Raw genomic sequence first — 19,962 nt, 5'->3', positions numbered from 1 at the left:
GGGTGGGGGGGGGAGTGGGCTAGGTTGGGTAGACCTGATTAGTGAAAAACTGGTACCCTGCTTTGCTCAAGTGAAAGCGGTTCAGCTTGTAACAAAACTACCCACTTAAAAAAGAAATCAACATAAGAGCTAATGTGTTGAGCAGGGGTATCAGCAGCTATATTTGGGCAACTTTGTGTATAAGTCTTAGATAAATAATAACTTAAGCAGAATATATTTAAATTGTTCTAACTACTGTGGAATGTCTTACTCTTCTTTGCTTACCAGTTGTCAATACTGAAAATATATAGTTATGCCATTTTACAGCAGGGATTTTATAAACTGGATGAGAAGCTTTCCTAGTGAGCAGGGGAAAGCAACAATTTCTTTCTTTGTTAATAGGTGCCAGTCCCCTTTACTTCATGATCACCAGGGTTCAGGTCCACTGGAGAGTGAAGGAGGCAGAGAACATGAAGAATCTTTGGAAGCGACCAGGCATCCCAATGGTAATTATTATTCTGTTTCACTTTAATCACAGCTTTGCTGGTTTGTTTTCCACTTGTATAATGTTTTGCATTATAAACTATCTTAAACTATCACTGGCATATACTGATGGTAACAAATGCAAAACCTTTGGAAATCTTCCCTAGCCATTTTATGTAAATGTTAAACAACATGGTTGAGAATATCAGCCCTATGACACAATTATATCCCAACGATTATTCCCACTGGCACATTTTGAAATCTGGCCAAGAAGGACATTTTCTCCAAGTCTCATCCCAGCTCAGTGATCTAGAAGGATGCCATGGTTGATAGTATTGGAAGCTAGCGAGAGGTCAAGAACCAGCACTCTCCTTGCCCAGCTCCTGGTATAAATCCTCCACCAGGCCAATCAAGGCTATCTCTCTTCCAAAACCTGATTCCACCCATATGAGATTTGCATATTTGTGTGTAAACCTACAGAGGATTTTTCTTCATGTGAGAGTGTGATTGCTGAAAATACAGATTCACTCATGCTAAATCTCAAGATTTATAGTTATCAGGTACCTTTTTTGTCCTTATGTGGAACTTACAAGAATTAGTGCTGTGGTATGATCGGGAGCTTTTGCTGCAGCTAAATGTGTATATGGTTCCACAAGGTTGTTTTTTCTAATACAGTTCTGCTACTTCCTTTCTCTCTTTTTATATTCCCATTTCCCTGTTTGTCTTCCTCATATAATTGCAAACATCCTTGCACACACCATTTTCTACCATATTTTCACACAGTCTTGTGCACCTGCGCTTAGTACTCTCTTGAATAAAGACTAGAATCAGCTGCATATGTATCTCATCACATTTGTTGTTTGCAGAGAGTTTTAAGATATTTTTTTATCCACATACAAGCTAAATTACTTTTTCCTCAAAGCTACTGGGATGACTCCTTTTAAAATGATACTGTTTATCTCCCTCTGTTTTTTGATCATCAGAACATTAAGAGGATGTGTGTATTGATTTTGCATTGTGCTTGCATTTCCATGTTTTGTAGAAATAACACAGCAAAAGGACATGTACAAACAGGCCCTTCTTATTCAGAACTCTCATTTAGTAAGCTGTATAGACATCAGTTTAATTATCTTTTAAGATGATGGGCAAGAGTAAACTCTCTGCTCTAGGAAATTTCAAAGAACATCACTGTTTCAACCTGATGCATATAGCATTAAGTTGTGAGCTTCTTTTCATTGTACAATATGTTTTGTGCGTTTAGAAATTAAAACACATAATTATTTATGGCAGAAACCAAGTGGCATGCACCATCAACCAAAGTCTTGAGTTCCTATAAAGACCGCGCTTTACAGAAAGAGAACAGTGGCAAGGATTCACCAAACAAATTTTCTCATGTAAGTCTTTTTTCTTAGGGTTTCCCAAATTAGGAATCTTTCCAAATATGTGGGCACAGTCTCTGTTGCAAAAGTTGGGAGAGCTGTGCAAATAGCTGGTTGCATTTGAGCCACCAACTTGATTGAAAGTGTATGTTTGGTCCCTGCTTTCCCATATAGAAATGGGAAGTACAAATTACAGATGGTAAACTATCCTGCAAGATGAATGAGCTATTGGGGGTTAATACATTTATTTCTGTATCTTGCTATGTCCTACAGTTCTGTTTGGCATTGTTTTGCATCCTATCATTTTAATGGAATAACTGAAAAACTGTAAAATTGAATGGAAAAGAGGCCATCCAGTTGTATCTGCCAGTGTTACAATCTCAGTTGTGGAATAAATTGCCAGAGTCTTTCTTGAAATTTTTTCTAAAGTGTGTGCACAACTAATAAGCATTACTGATGCAGAAGTAGTTTCAAGTATTCTTTCTGGCAGTGACCTCAAACAATCTCATTATAAAGGGCATGTGCAGGTTTCTAGGGCACTGCATGGATTAAAGCTTCATGTAAGCATCACTCTGGTGTCTGATTAGAACGTAATTTACATTGACTTGCATAGTCCTGAATACATTTCCTATTGTATTCAAGCGACATTCATACATTGCCATTTCTTGTCATATTGTGAGGGATAAGCATCTGTTTTAATTACCAGCAATTGCACTTCTTTTATTTAGGGGAAATTTCACATTTAAAGAATGCATCTAATAAGAATATATTGTTATGCTTGTTCCTGTTAATTTGTGTGGTGGTGGTGGTGACCTGATGTTAAGAAACAATTATTTCCAGCTGAATTAAATAATGTGAGAACTGAAGTGTGAGATTTGGAAAATAGAGCCTGTTTGTGCACAAATATCACTTTTGTGGTAAATTAAATGACAAGGGAACTATGCCAAGCCAAATTCTTCGCTTTCCTCTAGTTCATATGCATAAGCAGTCCCTCCCCCGTGTTGCAGCTAGCAAATGTTCATCGCCTTTTTGTCAGTAAAACAAAAGAGCAATCATCAAATCTACTATTTCAGCAGATTTGATTCCCACACTCTGTCCGGACAAAACCAGTGCTGGTCACAGCACATCTTCATGACTGAAGGATGATTTTAGGATCGAAACAGCACTGGTTAGCTAAGCCACCTGAGGGAGCAACATTGGCACAAGGTTATCCTGTGTCTTATCCTATGTTTCTGCATACATACACATTTAGGTGGATATGTGCTGGCTATTTTTTAATATGACACAGGCATTTTAAATCCCTTTCCCTTTCCTCACTTACACCCTTTTAAACATTGACTTTCCTCAATACAAGAGGAACTGATATTGTTGACTTTATCTGTATTTCTTGATTTTGAATCTTGCATATTTTGCTTGTTATGGCGAAGTGGGGAAGAGAAGGTGAGAACAGTTTGGGTTTCGCTGTCCTTTGCTTGCCCAGCATCAGGAGGGGCAAATGCAGAGGCTGATGCTGGTCTTTTTCTTAAAATAGTTCATCTTGTGTTCAATTACTTGCAAACATGTTGAGGTTCTCTTATAACAAAATGGACATTTGCTGATGTAATATGACGTGTTAGGGATTTAATTTAAAACTATGTTATAACATTTATTCTGAACTGAACACAATTCACTCTGCACAGTGGAATCTTCTATACAATGGGCAAATTATTTCCCATCCTGTTTTTACTTTAGTTTGTTAAATTTGTTCTTTGCTTCCCGTAGCCAGAGTCCTGAAGCAGCTTACAAATGATTAAAAAAATTAAAAATACAAGTGATAATGGCATATCCATTAAATCATGCAATAAGCAAAAAGTGTTAATTCAAAAAGTCACTCAAAAAAATCCACCACCACCAAGATGCATTTGAGCATGTGTTAATCAAAATACTAATTATTTTATCCATATTACAAGTTTATGCTGTTAGCATTATTCATTATATCTGCTTCATTTTTATTTGGCACTTCCAACAAGTAGTGAGGCAGCTGCTTGCTTCTTTGACTGATGAAACTGTGAATAAGAGAAAGTAAAACTGTATTGTAAAATGTTTCTTATTAAGATTGGAGACAAAAACTGTTCCAGCCATTCCAGCAGTAATACCCTGTCAAGTAATACATCCAGCAACAGTGATGATAAGCACTTTGGCTCCGAAGACCTAATGGACACTGACTTGCTTGGATTAACATACATTAAAGGGGCTTCTACTGACAGTGGGATTGATACAGCTCCTTGTATGCCTGCTCCAATTTTGGCTCCTTTGCACCTGGCTGGAAGCCGGTCAGGGATACATAACCGGACTGATCAGTGGGCTGAATCATCTGAAACTCCTGGACCAGATGATGAGACTAAAATGTATGCTGTTCACAGCTATGCTTCTGCCATTTCTAGCAGTCATACAGGTGATGGTAGCATGGGAGACCTCAGTGAAATATCTTCACATTCCAGGTAAGCAATCCCCCAAGATTCCAGCTCCACAATTCTGTGATGGATAGTTCTGAGTTAAAGCGTAGATTTACCCCTTTTTTCTTTTCTTTTTTTGCTATTAACATTACATTTTACATGAGTGCTTTTATAAAGCCTCATTTCAACAATGTTACATTTCAGAACAGAGGAGGAAAGACTAAAATGGCACTTTCCTTACGAACTGCCTTCATGTGCTTGACAGTAAAACTATAAAAGGAGAAGAATATGCAATATTGTGTAGAGCTGTATATTCCATGCAATTGCATAATAGCATGTGACCTGTTTTCTTTGCTGTATGCCAAGTCTCTGCTTGTTCAACAACATAATTTAGATAACATGATTTTATATGTGGACACTGTTGAGTGGATAGTCTTCCCATGTGGCAGAAGATTGAACTAGATATCCCCCTACCACTAATGTTTCAATTATGAAAGCTGTAAATTACATTACACTTTTTAAATCTGCAAAACCCTTTGTATTATCCCAGCATATATAGCCTATTGCAATCTTGGGGGGGGGGGGAGTGCACATGAACCCCTCTATGCATTGAAAGAGAGCTTGGGTGAGTGCATGGCTGTGTGGTCTAGCTCCACCCACTGCCGCCACAGATGTACTTATGTAGACCTTCTGACATCATTTGAATGTGCTGGCATCAGGGGAGTGTGACAGTGTTGGACAAGGCTAGCCTGCATGAAAGTGACAGTAAGTTGGACCAAGCCCTGTAGCCCTACCACACGCTCTTTCAGTTCATGGAGTGCTCCATGACTTTTGCATAAAATGTTGACACTGAAAAGAACGTGACACTCAAATGTGTGTACATATTTTACCTTTGTTTTGTGAACAAGTGGGGCTGGTTTAGGATGGTAGTGATTTGCAATACTGAGTAAAAGCATATGTCCTTTGAGTGGAACAGAACAAGACTTTCTAAAAAGTGTGTTGGGATTTCCACATTTAGAGTTTTTAAGGGTTTAAGAACTTAACCAGCGGAAATTGTTCCTATTTTTTACTTTTCTGAAATACAAAACATTTGCAAACAAACCAACTCGGCACTTGAAATCCTGTCACTTCAAGTTCTGTACTAAATGTCTTTGTACATCTGGTCTCTGTAGTTTCAGTTTCAACTTAACTAAGCTGTAGAAGATGGCAGTGAAGTAAGAACATAAAAACTTTCAGCTAAATAGAATAAAACCCACAGAAATATAGGAATTCCATGTGTGTGTTCATCTTTCTTGCTGAAATGTCAGTTTAAACTATGATGTTTGAAAGGCCTCTTACAGCAATGTTTGGGTATATTTTTGAATAGTTTATCTGATACTGGTGTGTTTTAAGCATTGAGTTAAATTGAAGAAAGGTGGGACATATGTAGTAATGCTTTATAATCTATAACAAAATGTACTTTAAAATTGATTGGGCACAGCCTAGCCAAAGAATAACACTCTCAAACACAGTGGTCATTATCTGAGGCCATTCTCTGGATTCCACGCCTCTTGAAATAAATTATATAGCTGATCCAGGAAGTGGGGCTTTTGGTTGTAGCAACCTATGTGTTATGTACTGAAGTTCTCACCCTGCAGCAGGGGGATACTGTAGATAGTTTTCACTCAGGTCCACATATGCAAATAAGGGATTGAAAGTGACGTTCAGTGATTGAATAGTTACAGAAAGTGTTACAGTTGCATTGTAGTGGAGCTCTATATAAGCAGGCTGGCTGAACCCTTCAGTTCAGTTCTGTTCTGGCCTGTGAATAAACAAGAGCTGTTTGAAGAATCGCCGTGCCATCTGATATGTTCACCCACAACTTAACACTATGTTATATCCTCCCCATGGAAGGTCATCTGGTGCCATCCTTGATATCCTTTTGGTAGTAGGAGAATTGTTTTTTATTTACCTAGGTATTCCAGCATGTACTGGTCTTAATAGTGGCTTCATCCATTTTGCTGGATTTTATTGTTGTTGTGTTTTTCTCTACACTTTTCTTGTTTTAAGTTATATTTCTAATCCATTTATTTTTAATGGATACTGCCTTGAGTATTGTACAGCATACATTTTCAAAATAAATTTCCTATCAGCTGTAATGGGGAAATTATGAATTTCTATAAATACATCCAGTGAAGCCAGGATGACTTTAAAGTATTTAATTTTAATTGGACAAAGAAAGCAAATAGCATTAAATATGACTGACTTCTGTCCTTTTGAGAAGACTTAAGATTTTAAAAAATGTATGTGACATATTTTCCTGTCACATATTTCCTCATGTACTTCACTGTGTATTTTGTTTTCTGTGTTTTCCTCTCTTCTAGTGGGTCACATCATTCAGGAAGTCCTTCCACACATGGCCCTAAAAGCAGTGGATCATTAGATACGTCCAAAGTGTACATAGTGTCACAAAATTGCAGTCAACAGATCTCCGGCTCCATAGCAAAATGCTACCCTCGACAAGGAGCTATAAGCAAATATGTCATTGGCTGGAAAAAGTCAGAAGGTAGCCCTACACCTGAGGAGTCTGAAGCTTCGGAATGCCAAGAGTAAGGGAGAGTTTGTTTTCTTGGGGAAGAAAAGTCTGTGTGGATGAGGAGAGCCTAAATCATGAAAGGAAATGCAGGGTAGATGATGTATAATCCCAGACTAGGAAGAAGCAGGGAAAGGCCAGACAAAGTTAGCTGCTTTCTATCAATATGGCATGAAATCAAAATTCTAAATCACTATGTAGAAGGAAAGTGTACAGTTGAATATTTCAGTTTGTTTTATACATTTTTATGTGCTGTTGATTTCTTATCCAAAACAGCTTTGCAAAATTTCTGCTAATAACAAAACATGCTCTAATAATATAATTACATAAATGTATAAGGAATGTCATGCTTTATTACTAGTAACCTAATCTGTACTCAACATGAATGTGTGCTTTGTTATTTTTTTATTTAATAATAATCCAGGAACAAAAAGGAATTGGGTTGTGTGTTTTCTCCTCCATGTTGGAACCCAACTTTAAAAAACAAACAAAAAAAACTTTATTGGAACTTTTAATGAATGATGTTACTGTGGTTTTAGTGTCAGTTTTGATCATCATTTTAGAGCGTTAACAACTTTGCAACATTCCCTCTAATTGTAAAGAACAAATTGTTTCTACAGAATGTATAGTGATGTTGAGGGCCTATCATCAAGTCAGCTTCAGGCCTCTATAAGGAATACAGTTTCTGAAAGTCAGCGAGTCTTATCAAAAGAAGAGTTTCTGAAGTTGATGATGCCAGACAACATCTCTGTGGAGGAAGGCAGAAGAAAGGTTAGCTGCTGTTTTTTCTTTGTCTCTGTGTAACCGTTAGGGGCAGTTATGGTGGTGGGAGCACTGCTTGATATATAGATAAGTTCTAAAAAGAGCTGTAAATGAGAGAGAGTATAGAGCTTGTAATACTAATACGCATGAAGCGTGGTATGGTTATAGTCAGGAGGTTTGGTATATTTAACCTGAAAGCTCTTCACTTTAAGGCAGGGGTGGCTGCCCTGAGACTCCAAATTTTGTTGGTCTCCAACTCCCATGAGCTCCAGCCAGCATGGCCAATGGTTAGGGATGGTGGGAGTTGTAGTCAAGCAACATTTCAAGGTCCACAGGTTAGCCACCCCTGCTTTTAAGTTGCTATGTATAGATTCTCATTTGGGATGGAATTTTCTGAAAATACTTTCAGAATACTTTCAGAAGTGTTGAACTTCCACATTTGGACTATGGTTAAATCTGATGGATGAGCTAGGATGCTGTAACTTAAACATTTTAAACACATTCTTTGAAGTGTATTTTAAGTATAGAGGATTGGACTGGCATTTCTGGAGAGGTTTGAGAGCTATCCAGAAAATAAGCTTAGAGGCTATCATGAAATAACTGTCTGTTTGGTTGGTTGTAAGCTGCTTTGGGTTGCCCTGGGAAAGGTAAAGCAACTAACAAATTCTTTTAGATATAACTTTAGTGACAGTATATAAACCTGAGGGGGAAGGTGAGGGAAGTCAGCCTGAACCACATGGGAACCATTTCCAATAATCCACTTTCCATATTGTGTAGTGATCATACTGGTTAAGTAATACCTGAAATGGGTTTAAGAGAACTTGGTTGATGTCCTAAAGCAGAGGTAGGGAACCTCCAGCCTGTGAAGCCATTTTACCCAAAACATACCCTTCTACCTATTAGCTTTCGTCACTCGTGGCATCGTCTGCTGAACAGGAGGGTGGGGTTGAATTTTGCTCAGTTTGGCTGTATGCTTCCATTCCAAGAATTTCCTAGCTTTGGGATTTCACCTGCCATGATTCTGCTCTCAGGTGTTTGGTTCCACTCACCTGTCAAACAAAGGCAGCAAGGGGGGGGGGAAGAACATAACAGTCTGGCCCTTGGGGCTAGAAAACTTCCCCAGTCCTGGCATAAAGGGGAATCAGTGAAAATTGCCACCTCCTTCCATCAGAGGGACCCTGGAAGGATCAAGGGACTTTCTGTAAATGAGAAGTAAAAGATAATTGGTTTAATCCAAGTTATATTTTGGAGTCTATATATAGCTAATGACTTGGATTACGGTAGATATTAGAACAGTCTTTAAATCAAGACTACACATTAACAGTTTTAGAAGGATTTCAAAGAATTCTTGCAACTATTACCTTCAGAAAGCTAGAGGTTTCATTTATTACTCTGGAGTTAATACAACATTTCAGTAAGTAATAATTCATTATGATGAATGCTTGTATGTCGGAAGAAAATCTAATAATCCAGTAATTTTGCTAAAATGCCAGATAACCCACAATGATTGATGTTAGTGTACTATAGTGGGTAAGACTTATCAACAGAATGAACTATTAGAGCAATCATTAGACGCCACCTCACCAATTAAACCGTATATAAATGAATAAATTAATAATAGTGATGATGATAATGATGATGGAACATATTTTCTAATTTATATTTTTGAAAAAACATAGTTTTCATTTTACGGGAACCTATCTCCAAGGAAGACGCTTTACCGCACTCTTTCTGATGAGAGCATATGTAGCAATCGGAGAGGATCTTCATATGCTAGCTCGCGGAGCTCAATGCTAGATCAAGCTTTGCCAAATGATATTTTGTTCAGTACTACACCACCATATCACAGCACCTTACCTCCTAGAACAAGCTTAACCACTGGTACTGGACACCTACGACGTAAGTGTGTGTTAAACACTGTCTCATTTGATACTGTGCAATTGAAGGTAGATCTTCTAAACAGAATGTAGGAACCAAATTGAACCATTAGTTCCTCTATTTCAGTACTGACCAGGAGCAGTTCAGAGTTGTTCACCTGGGATCAGCTCTCCGGGTTTCTTTCACAGCCCTACCTGAAGATGGCAGAGCTTGAACTTCGGGCATTGTGTATGAACACAAGTCCAATGCTAGTTGACAAAATCCCTCTGGGAAGGGGCCTCAGCTACAAAAGATGGCAAGAGTGGTCAGATGGTTTCATTCAGACTGTTTTCACATTTTTGCTTAGATTCTTCTTTCTGCTCCTCTATTCAGTCTGTAATCTTTATTCTTAATTCTGTTATCTGCGAGGTAATTACAATGTATTGTGCTTTTTGCTAATCAAATCATGTAATAGGGGAGCGTGGAATACGGCTTGAAAAAGATACTATGAATCTTAATAATGTCTAACAGTAACTGAGATTCCTATCATAAACAAGACTTAAATCCCAGGTTTGAATCTTGTTTGCAACCAAAGTTTAAGAGGCTAATTAGTCTTAAGAAATAAATTATGCTGGTTCAGACATAACCCATAACCGTGGTTAGTTCAATCAAGGGTAGGGGAAGGAGCACACACAGTACCTGGTCCAGGCTGAGATCACTGCCATCAGCACCAGGGAAGTTTATCTCCACAGGGAGGACAGCAGTAAAACAAAAATCTACATCTCCCAACACCAGAATGGCAAGTCTTCCATTCAGAAGACCTTGCAGCACCCAGAGTGGGGCAACAAACTTTGGCTCTCTTACATCTCCTGGAAGTGGTGCAGCTTCTCACACAAAAACCAAGGAACTCGAGCAGCAAATAATGCCCACCCAATCTTTTACCATTGTTAGAGATCAGGACCAGTAAACAGATGAGTTTGGGTCAGAGGTGCCAACTTAAATAAAATATTGAGGGGGGGGAGCAAGTAAGCCCTGCCCCACATAATTGATCACAAGACATACACGCTGTTTTAATGGCAATGCCCATCAACTTTGGGGGCCTTTGGCCCCCTCAAATATTTTATTGGAGCTGAAGAGATCTTGGCCCCTAGGAGTTGGCTCCTATGGTTAGGGTCGGTTCATCAAAGCTGGGATTGCTATTTGGAGGGATGGAAGCTAGAAGTAAGGTTTTCCAAACAAGATTTCGAAACTATCAGCATAAACTAAAATATTGTCTCATTCATATCCAACTGATCACTAGGAAGCTTGTTCAGTCTTAGGTAAGGATCAGGCTGCTGCCACTTAGCTGTTCAAACTCCTTCCCATTACATATCAAACAAGTTCCATCTGTGTTGTAGTTTTGGTGCCTATTGAAAGCCTTCCTTTTTCAAGAAGCCTTTTAAGAGTGGCAATTTTGGTCCCAGTCGGTATCTGTGTTGGATTTGAAATTGTTTTTGTATGTTTTAATTGATCACTTTAAAATATACAGTGAGAAGTGATTCATAAACGAAAAACATTTATTTTAGAGTGGTAATCATTAGCTAAATACACTTTGTAGCATATCGATGGCCTGATACTGTGTGTACATATTTTCTGATTTTGGAACAGTCATAGCCCTGCTTTCAGGTCAGACACTCCCAAAGTGTTCACATTGTATTAAAAGCATAACATCTATGATGACCTAATTAAAAACTATAAAATGCTATGGCATATACACAGTCCATAAAAAATAAAACATTTTAAATATTGTAATTATTCATTTTCTAACCTGTTGAAACATTGTCCTGAAGATAGCTTCTGATTCTGCTTCTTAATTTAGATGAGTTTTGGTTCTCAGACGGGTCTTTATCTGACAAATCAAGATTCAATGATCCTGGGTTGATGCCCCTTCCAGATACAGCAACAGGATTAGACTGGTCTCACCTTGTAGATGCTGCACAAGCATTTGAAGGTACTGTAAGAATTTCTGCAACCGCTGCACGTGTAGTTAGTAGAAATTAAAGTCCAATGCTTGTTGTAACATGATTCATTACCCCTAGCTATTGGCAGTCCTGCACATGCACCCTTGAGTAGGTTCATATGGAGAGAGCTGGGCCTTGAGGTATCCTTGAGCCATTTAAGACTTTATGTCAAAACCAGCACTTTGAATTGGGCCCAGCAACTAATTAATATCAAGTGCAGTCAGAGCAGGATTGGTGTAATATACTCAAACAGTCTTGCCCCGGTGAGCAACCTGGCCCCTGAATTCCTCACTAGATGAATTTATTGAAGTGCCTACAGAAGCCTATATAATGCAATAATCTAACCTAGAGGTTACCAAAGCATATATGACATAAGTTAGGCTGTCCCTATCAGTGCTTTTTTCCTAGTAAAATAGGTAAAATATATAATAAATACTCAACATGAAGTTGTTACAGTAAGTGCCACACTTTATAACAACAACAAAAGAGGTGCTGATGCTGCATACCCTTGAGTACCCCTGAAAAAAGCACTGGTCCCTGTCCAAATAAGGGTGCAGCTGGGCCACCACCCAAAAGTGATGGAAGGCACTCTGTGCCACTGAGGCCACCTGAGCTTGAAGTAACAGCAAAGGATCCAGGAGTACCCCCAAGCTATGTATTCACTCATTCAGAGTGTAGCCCCATCAAAGTTATTTACACAAAGACTTTTCTGCCCCAGTGTTGCTTCCTTCAACCCCTGCCACCTCCAGAATATTTTCAGAAGTTTGGTAGACCCTCCCAAATGTTCTAGACTGTAGCATGTGAAACTGTAATTGGGTGTCGGGGAATTGCCAAACTTGGTGGAGGTTATTTGAACAAGTGGAGCTCAGCTCATGCAAGAGGACTTCCTTTTCTACCCCCCCCCCTTCCCAATCCTCCATTTTATCCTCATAACAACTATGTGAAATACATTAGAGTGAGAGACAGTAATTGGCCCAAAGGTACTCCCCCACCCTGAGTGAGGTTCAAAGCTGAGTAGAGAGTTGAATCTGGATCTCTCCAGCCCTTATTTTATTCATATTCAAAATGTTGGAGATAGAAGACTTTTCTGATTCCTTCAGACAACTGTAGTAGTTATTGTCACTGCTGTTTTTCATGGATGCAATACCATAAATAAACCTGTGCAGTTTAGTACATAATGGAAATTAAAAAAACTCTACTGTGTTTCATAGTGTGTGTTTGGAAATCCGCTTGAGCTTCAACGTAGCTAAGACTGCAATCTTATGCTTAGTTACAAGTGAGTAAATACCACTGAACAGTCAGTAAACATACAAAGGATTGCTCTGATAGTATGTTTAGAATTGTAGTGTAAACATTGGAAACAATTATGAACGAATAGCTTTAGTAAAAAGAACCTGGGGAAAGAAAATAGATGTATCTTTTTTAAAGAATAAGAATAATAAAGTTGATCGTTAAAGGATGTATACTATTGAAAGCCGAATTCTAAGTCATCATGCATATGGAACACATGCTTATTCTTTCTTTGAACTTTTTAACACTTCCATCTTCAAAGGACCTCAGGGCAGTATACAAAGGTTTTCTCCCAATTTTCTTTCTACAAGGAACCCGTGGCGGGGGGGGGGCAGGGAGGGAGTTAGGCTGTCAGAGACTGTGGCTAGCCCAATGTTCAGGGATTGGAACCCAGGTTTTCAAAGGTTCACACTATTCACTACATCACAATAGCTCTGGTTTATGGTTGCCACCTCAACATCAGAAGACCTGTTATCCTAGCAAAGCATTAAAACTGTGCCAGAACACATGTTTAAGAACAGGATGTTACATTGTTAGAGCACTGCATTAATAAAAACATAAAATCAAAGTTAGGACTAAACTTTACAGAGCATGTTAGCCGAAACAGTTTGACAAAGACAATGGATCTACTATAGGTGTACTTCAGTTGACTTGAAGCTAACCTCTGTTATAATGATTGACATAAATGTGATCTAACAGCTGGTTTCTGAACTTTTATTTTGTAGACCTTCAAATGTCTTCGCATAAATTTTCATTATTTGCTTCTTCCAGTTTGTAACAGTGATCAGCACATCTCTGCTTGCATAGCTGACTACTGTTTTCAGCAGTTATATTTTTTTGCAGAACCAGTATTCCTGTTCTAGGTATAACAAAGGTATCTGTTAATACCATACTTTTAAAAAAAATGGCTGGCATAATTCAGATCTCTATTTATATGCTGAAGGACAGAATAGAGGCCTCTGCTCACAAACAGGATCCAAGGGCCTGGTGTACATGTTGTTAATCAGAAGGATTATTGTTCATGTCTAATGTTGGTTCATTGGTTCATTCAGTTCCCTTCTGGATTTCAGATTCCTGATATGTTATGCGTTCCCATGATTTCATTCTCTTTGAGAGAGACAGAATGAACATCTTAGATCTGTATTGCCTTTGTCAGAGATGGAATCCATCTGCAATAGCTCTTTCTTCTTGGATAAGCTATTACATTTAAAAAGCCATAACATCAGTAATTGTATTCTGTCTTCAAAAGCAGCCAGTATTCAGTTCTTCAGAGGAAATTTGCAAGATTGCAAGTCAAAAATTATTATGTTCCTTGTTCTTCTCTGTGTCTGACATTTTTAGGCCTTGAGACACTCTGAGAAAGATGTTTGTATTTTGGCCATATTAAGAACATAAGAAGAGCCCCGTTGACTGCATGTCTAACATTTTTTAATCAGTCTTTCCAAAATTTAGTATCTCCAGAATTTAATATCACCCTTTGCTCATTTCTTCTCTAGTATTTACTTTTGCTACTTCTGGTTGTCTGCAGATGTATCATCTGTTTGTATTTTTATACTTTTCCCCTTTGTAGATCAAACAAAAGTGTTAAAGGTTGGCTGCTAGGACTTTCAACAGTCCTTGGCACTGGACATCTACTATTCAAAAGTCTCTAGAGGAAAAAGAAAGCATATACTAGGAATATACAGTATTTTACATGCAGCCTGGTAAAATTACATTTATAGTCAAGCATATCTGAAGGTTGCCATGCATCATGCTATCTTGCCAAGAAAGCGAAAGAAAAAGACTGTCTAGCATTCAAATTTTGCATATGTTTATGAACTGCTGTGTCTCCTCTATCATTTCCCATCATCTGCTAGGGAACATTTTTAGGAAAAGATTCAAATATTTACTTTTATTTCATAATTAAAAGATTGACATGAAAAGGGAAAGTGATAACTAGGCTTCAAGCTGCAATTTTATTTTTGTCCCATAATGCTTACAGGGCATAATAACGAATATGGATAGTTTGTCTTTTGGAAAGAGGAAATCCTGATAGCTATTATGCTGCCATTATTACTGAAAAGTAAAATCGTTTTTTTGACTTAGCACATGTAGCAGTGGGGTGAGTTGATGAGGAAAACTACTGTTTTGAGAAAATCAGCAAAGATCCCACAATAGGAGTTGATGTTAAGTAATATTCCATAACTGTTGTGTCTCATAAGGATTGCAGCTATATGATTCCAAAGTTAGCTCAGTGGACTTTGTTGTTCATAGGAGCATTCTAAATCTTATTTCAGATTTTGACTCTGACGAAGAACTTGGGCCAGTCTGTCATCACACTCCGTTTCTAGGTGATGGTCTGGGGTTGGCTGCTGAATCTTATAAAAAAAACCTATCTTTATGCTTTTATATGTTTGCACGGTTGCATGATTATATGCAAGCATTGGGGCTTTGCGAGATGTGAGGGGAAGGCATGTTATGGTCAGGGCCAGCAGAAGTCTGTGGACCAGAGAAATCTGAGTACAGTCTATATATAAATGAATGATCTCTGTTGTTGCAGCATAAACTGTTTGCATGGGGGGAAAACCTCAAAGCGTGATTTACTCACGTTCTATACCAGTTTTTGTGTGGCATACTCATTTTCTTTTAGAACTGGGTATATTTTTGTATGCCATACTGCATGTCCTTCAGTAAAGAAACTCTGTTCCCAAACAAGGCAAGCATGTATTCTGCAAGTCATTGGGTAAAGATTTTATTCCAGAATCCTAAAAGGAAGCAGCAGACATTATATATGTGGAAGATTGGTAAATGTATGGCGATAGTCATAATGGTAGCATTTGCATATTATTCTGTTCAGGTAGAATAACTGTGCCTTGCTATACTGCATTCCATAACTTTTTATGGAATTATGTATCTTCCTCTGTCCCATTAAGTGCCTGCATTTGCTATTACAGTAGTTTGCTTGAAATTGGTCTTGGTCTCAGATTTTCTGTACATTTCTGTTGAAATAAGTTAGTGAAAACAAATCTGTCTTGTTTTGTTGATATATGCAAAGCTGAGGCTATAGTGGTCTCGCTATCAGATGCTTTATGTTGGAAATTCAGGGGGAATTGGGGGGCGGATTCCCTGTAATATATACACTTGTTTCTTGTCTGTAGCTGAATTGGATAAAAGAACACCGGTTGTTTAAGCTGAGAGTATTTTTATACAGTCATTTCATTTTAGATGTTTATTTATTTATTTCCCTTCCAGATCAAAGGGTTGCATCTTTTTGCACCTTGAATGACATGCAGCATGTGCAAAGCTTGGAGAGTAATCAAGCCTTGGGCGCAAGTCCAACAAATGGAAAGGACTTCATTGACACTACTGGGTATGTAAACCTTGCCTCTTTTCTTTGAGGGGAAACATGATTGAACAAATTCCTGAAAACATTCCTCCTGGAATGAATAGAGAGTCAGAATGATAGATAGGGTTATATACAGGGGGCGGGGGTATTTGGCTTGGAACATCTTCAAGGACTTGGATAGGGGATTGTCTTACCTCAGTACTTGAGATAGATATTGTGCTTCAGCTCAGAGGTTGAGTCTCACCTCACTTCAGATTCTGAAGTCATAGGCTCCCCATCGGCTAAAATGAAAAAACAAAAAGAGGTGGGGAAAATACTTGAGGAAGGCTGAGAAGGAGTTGCTAGCCTAGAAAGCAGAAAGGAGAGAGAAGGAAACGTGTATCTAAAAGGCCTGTTCTCTGCCTGCCAGGCAAAAGTGAAAAGTCTTTAACCTCAGCTCACATCTCACAGGGAAAGGGAGGGGGAAGAATCCCTTTTGCAGGTTGAGCCTTCCTTAAGAGGTTCTTTCCCCACTCCTCCTGGGAGGTGCGACTTCACGTAGCAATGCAATTTTAAAAATCAGGTCGTCTTTTCTTTTGTGGCACACAACTTTCCATAGGGAACAGGCACCTGCTATGAAAGCAAGCAGACCTGTTTCTCCCCCCCCCCTGCTGCTTTCTTTAGCTGTGTGTGCCTATTCCCAAGAAAGAAACTGAGCAGGATTTAACTTCTGCCTGTCAGCTGTTAAGCAGAGGTAGAATTCTGCTCCTTTGGCTGCAGTCACCTGTTTCCTGCTGGGGACAAGCACCTGCAACATTGCAGAATTGAGTCCTAGCCATCAGTTGATGTCATAAATGACACCAGCTGCTTGACAGGTCGGCATGGTTTGGGAGAAATGGCTTTGTGGGCTGGAGGTTCCCCATCCTTGCACTAACATCTCCTGGTAAGGAGCACAGGACTGAGAGAACAGACGTACGTGTGTGTGTGTGTGTGTAGATAGATATACTGTATGACTTCCCCAGCCTTTGTGTTTCTTGAGTCCTTACCAGTTGGACTGGGAGCTGCGGTTGTTGGCAGGATAGTTGGGAAGTGGTTGGCTGGATAGTTGTTTTCAGCTACTGTGTTTATTGCTACTAAGAGTTGTGTGGGAGGGCCTGGCTAGTCTAAGGATTTTATAAAATAGCTGTTGCTGTCACTTTGGGGTTGGTGAAAAGGAGCCACCCTATTTGATTTTTGGTGCGTGTGTTTCAGTCTCTGCAAAAATTAATGGTATGGTGGTGCTGAGTTATTATTGTTTGTATTGCCTTTTTGCCTATACTTGTATGTTAGTGATCCCAGGACTGGTCAGGGTGTGAGACTCACCCAGTCCTGTGTGTTTGGTACCCATGAGTGAGAGGCGGGGGGAATTTGATTGTTTCCCAGGTAAGAACAGTGTGGTTGCTTAAGCAAATTAATTAGCACCTGTCTAATTATTATTGCTGGTGTTAAGATTCTTGTGATAGCCTAGGGTGGTTGTGTATTGTGGCAGGAGGTGCTTAAAGATGTGTGTGGGAAGGAAATCGGATGAAGAGGGTTGGGGGAGATTGGGGGGAGTAGAAGGCATGGCTAGAGAGGAGTCGGTTCAAGGGGGTTCACATATGATTGCTTAATGTCTTCCACTTGGCTCCACTCCAATAGCCTAGTGTTGTTGTTGTTAAACTCCATGTATATATAAATTAAATTTAATAATAATAATAATAATAATAATAATAATAATAATAATAATAATAATAATAATACAACTTTTGCTGTCTCTATAAAAAAAACACAGTTGTGTAGTTTGGAGGTGCTGCTGGATCTAACTTTGTCACTTGAGGTTCAGGTACCTTTAGTGGATAGGAGTTCCTTTTACCACATTTGGCTAGTGCACCAGCTGCAGCCATTTTGGACAGAGATAGCCTGGATACAAAGATTCATTCATTGGTAACCTCAAGTCTTTCAATGGTTGCAATGCACTCTGCACCAGGCTGCCCTTGTGCCTGGTTCAGAAGCTCCAGCTAATTCAAATTTCTGTGGCTAAACTGTTGGTAGGTACAGACTACTACCAGCACATAACTTCAGTTCTGAAAAGCTTGCACTGGCTCCCCACATATTACCAGGCCAGGTTCAAGTTTCTTGTATTAATTTACAAGGCCCTTAACAACCTGGGTCTAGAATATATTAAGGACTGTCTGATCTCCTATATCCCAGTCCAATCAGTGATCTTAGGGAGAGTCCCTGTTGACAGTCACCCATGGCTCAGATGCATGGCTTATAACTACTAGAAGCCATGTGTTCAGTGTAGTGGGCCCAAACCTCTGGAAATCTCTTCCACCTGAGATTAGACAGGCACCTTCATTTGCTGAACGTCAGGTGCATGCCTAAGACTTCCTTGTTCCAGCATGCATTTTGAGGTAGTGCCCAGTTTTATGATGCATTTTTCTTATCCCATTTTTTGTGGATTGCTTTTATGTACACCTCATAAGAAATGCTTTAATAAATAAAAATTAAAACAGGCATTAAGAACCCCTCATAAAATGTAGACACAACCCTCCAATTCCAGTGCACTTGAGGAGGAGACGATTGTAATTCTTGGCCTGTTACCTGCTTCTATAACAGAATGTATTTTGTATGAATAATTTGTACAGATCCATGTAGGAACAGAGGCAGGATGTATCTTGTGGGTTGTAATGGGAGAGTCTAAAACTGGCAGGGATCATTGGGTAGGGCAGGGATGGGGAACATGACTTTAGATTCTGTCAGTGCCAGTGAGCATGGCTAATGGTTAGGGATGATGGGAGTTCCAACCCAAAAAGTTTTGAAGGACCACACATTCCCCCATCTCTGAGGCAGGGCTCATGGATTTTATTAAGCCCCCCTCTAATTATCTTCCCCCATCATTTGAGCACTGCCTTAAATTACATTTCAACTTTGCAGTTCAATTGTGCAACATTTTACTACTAAAAACTCTAGGCATTTAGTGGAATAGAGCATAAAATAATCACTTGACACAAAGATTAAGGTTTATGAGGGACTTCTTTACATTTCTGAAGTTTCAGATTTCTGGTAGGGGCAAGAGGGAAGTTAATGGGAGCAATGGTGGAGAGGTTCACTGCCCAGTTGTATTCAACCTTAGTGCAGCTTAGGCATTTTAATAGTAAACGACAAGACAAACAACGTAACCCCACAATCCAGTTGCCCTAGAGGAATAAAAATCCAAAGGGAGCTTGCATGCAATGGTAATTTGGCTCATTATATCACTGTTCAGTGATCCTCCCTGCCTCATGAGTTGCCACAACAACTGTATTTTTCTGACTGCTGCATTAAGATTATAAGAAAGATTGCCAAAGATTTGCTGCAACAGAATTCATAGAATCTATATTTTAAATTTATCATATTGTTCATTTGAAGTCTGTTAAAATTTTAATCAGCTCTCATACCTTTCTCAATATCTGCCGGCTTTTAAAAAAGACCAGGAGCTGCCTCCGATATCCTGGAGTGTTCTGGCTGCCACCAAAACAAACAACACACACACCTTACTGCAGGGGAAGCCATTTATATGAAGCAGCTATTTTATTTTAATAGTTGTTTAGCTGTCATTTAAAATACAATACTTTATCCCCATGATGGCATCATAATTTTTTTTTTAAAGATTCAAATCTTATCAGATATAAACAGCACAGCCCTAGTTCTAATAATAGCACTAAAAACATTTCAGATCAATATATCTCAGCATCCATAGCAATATAAAACTCTCTCCAGAATGCAGCAGTGACTTGGCCAGAGGGAGATCAGGTAAGAGGTGCAGCCCTACTGTGCCATCCACTACTAAGATAAGAATTGTATTTACTAAAGTTTTGAAGTGTCTGTTTAGATTTTCAGC

General features: G+C 38.9%; 1 protein-coding gene across 7 annotated transcripts in view; it reads left to right on the top strand.

The window, feature by feature from the left end:
- The window catches only part of SIPA1L2 (signal induced proliferation associated 1 like 2), an 87,172-nt gene that overhangs the window by 55,159 nt on the left and 12,051 nt on the right, over window positions 1–19,962 (top strand). For 4 of the 7 annotated variants that reach the window (XM_081186190.1, XM_081186193.1, XM_081186189.1 and 1 more), the window contains 9 exons: window positions 382–485; window positions 1,753–1,856; window positions 3,936–4,321; window positions 6,640–6,864; window positions 7,469–7,619; window positions 9,290–9,509; window positions 11,326–11,457; window positions 15,034–15,087; window positions 15,989–16,106. In XM_081186190.1, coding sequence (XP_081042316.1) covers window positions 382–485; window positions 1,753–1,856; window positions 3,936–4,321; window positions 6,640–6,864; window positions 7,469–7,619; window positions 9,290–9,509; window positions 11,326–11,457; window positions 15,034–15,087; window positions 15,989–16,106 — 1,494 coding nt within the window. The remainder of the gene's footprint in view (window positions 1–381; window positions 486–1,752; window positions 1,857–3,935; window positions 4,322–6,639; window positions 6,865–7,468; window positions 7,620–9,289; window positions 9,510–11,325; window positions 11,458–15,033; window positions 15,088–15,988; window positions 16,107–19,962) is intronic. The other 3 variants (XM_081186192.1, XM_081186194.1, XM_081186195.1) reach the window with 2 other exon arrangements.

Source organism: Podarcis bocagei, assembly GCF_964188305.1.
Source record: "Podarcis bocagei genome assembly, chromosome: 3".
NCBI classification, from domain to species: domain Eukaryota; kingdom Metazoa; phylum Chordata; class Lepidosauria; order Squamata; family Lacertidae; genus Podarcis; species Podarcis bocagei.
Note: the sequence above shows the minus strand (reverse complement) of the source record. Positions and strands in the feature narration are given on the sequence as shown.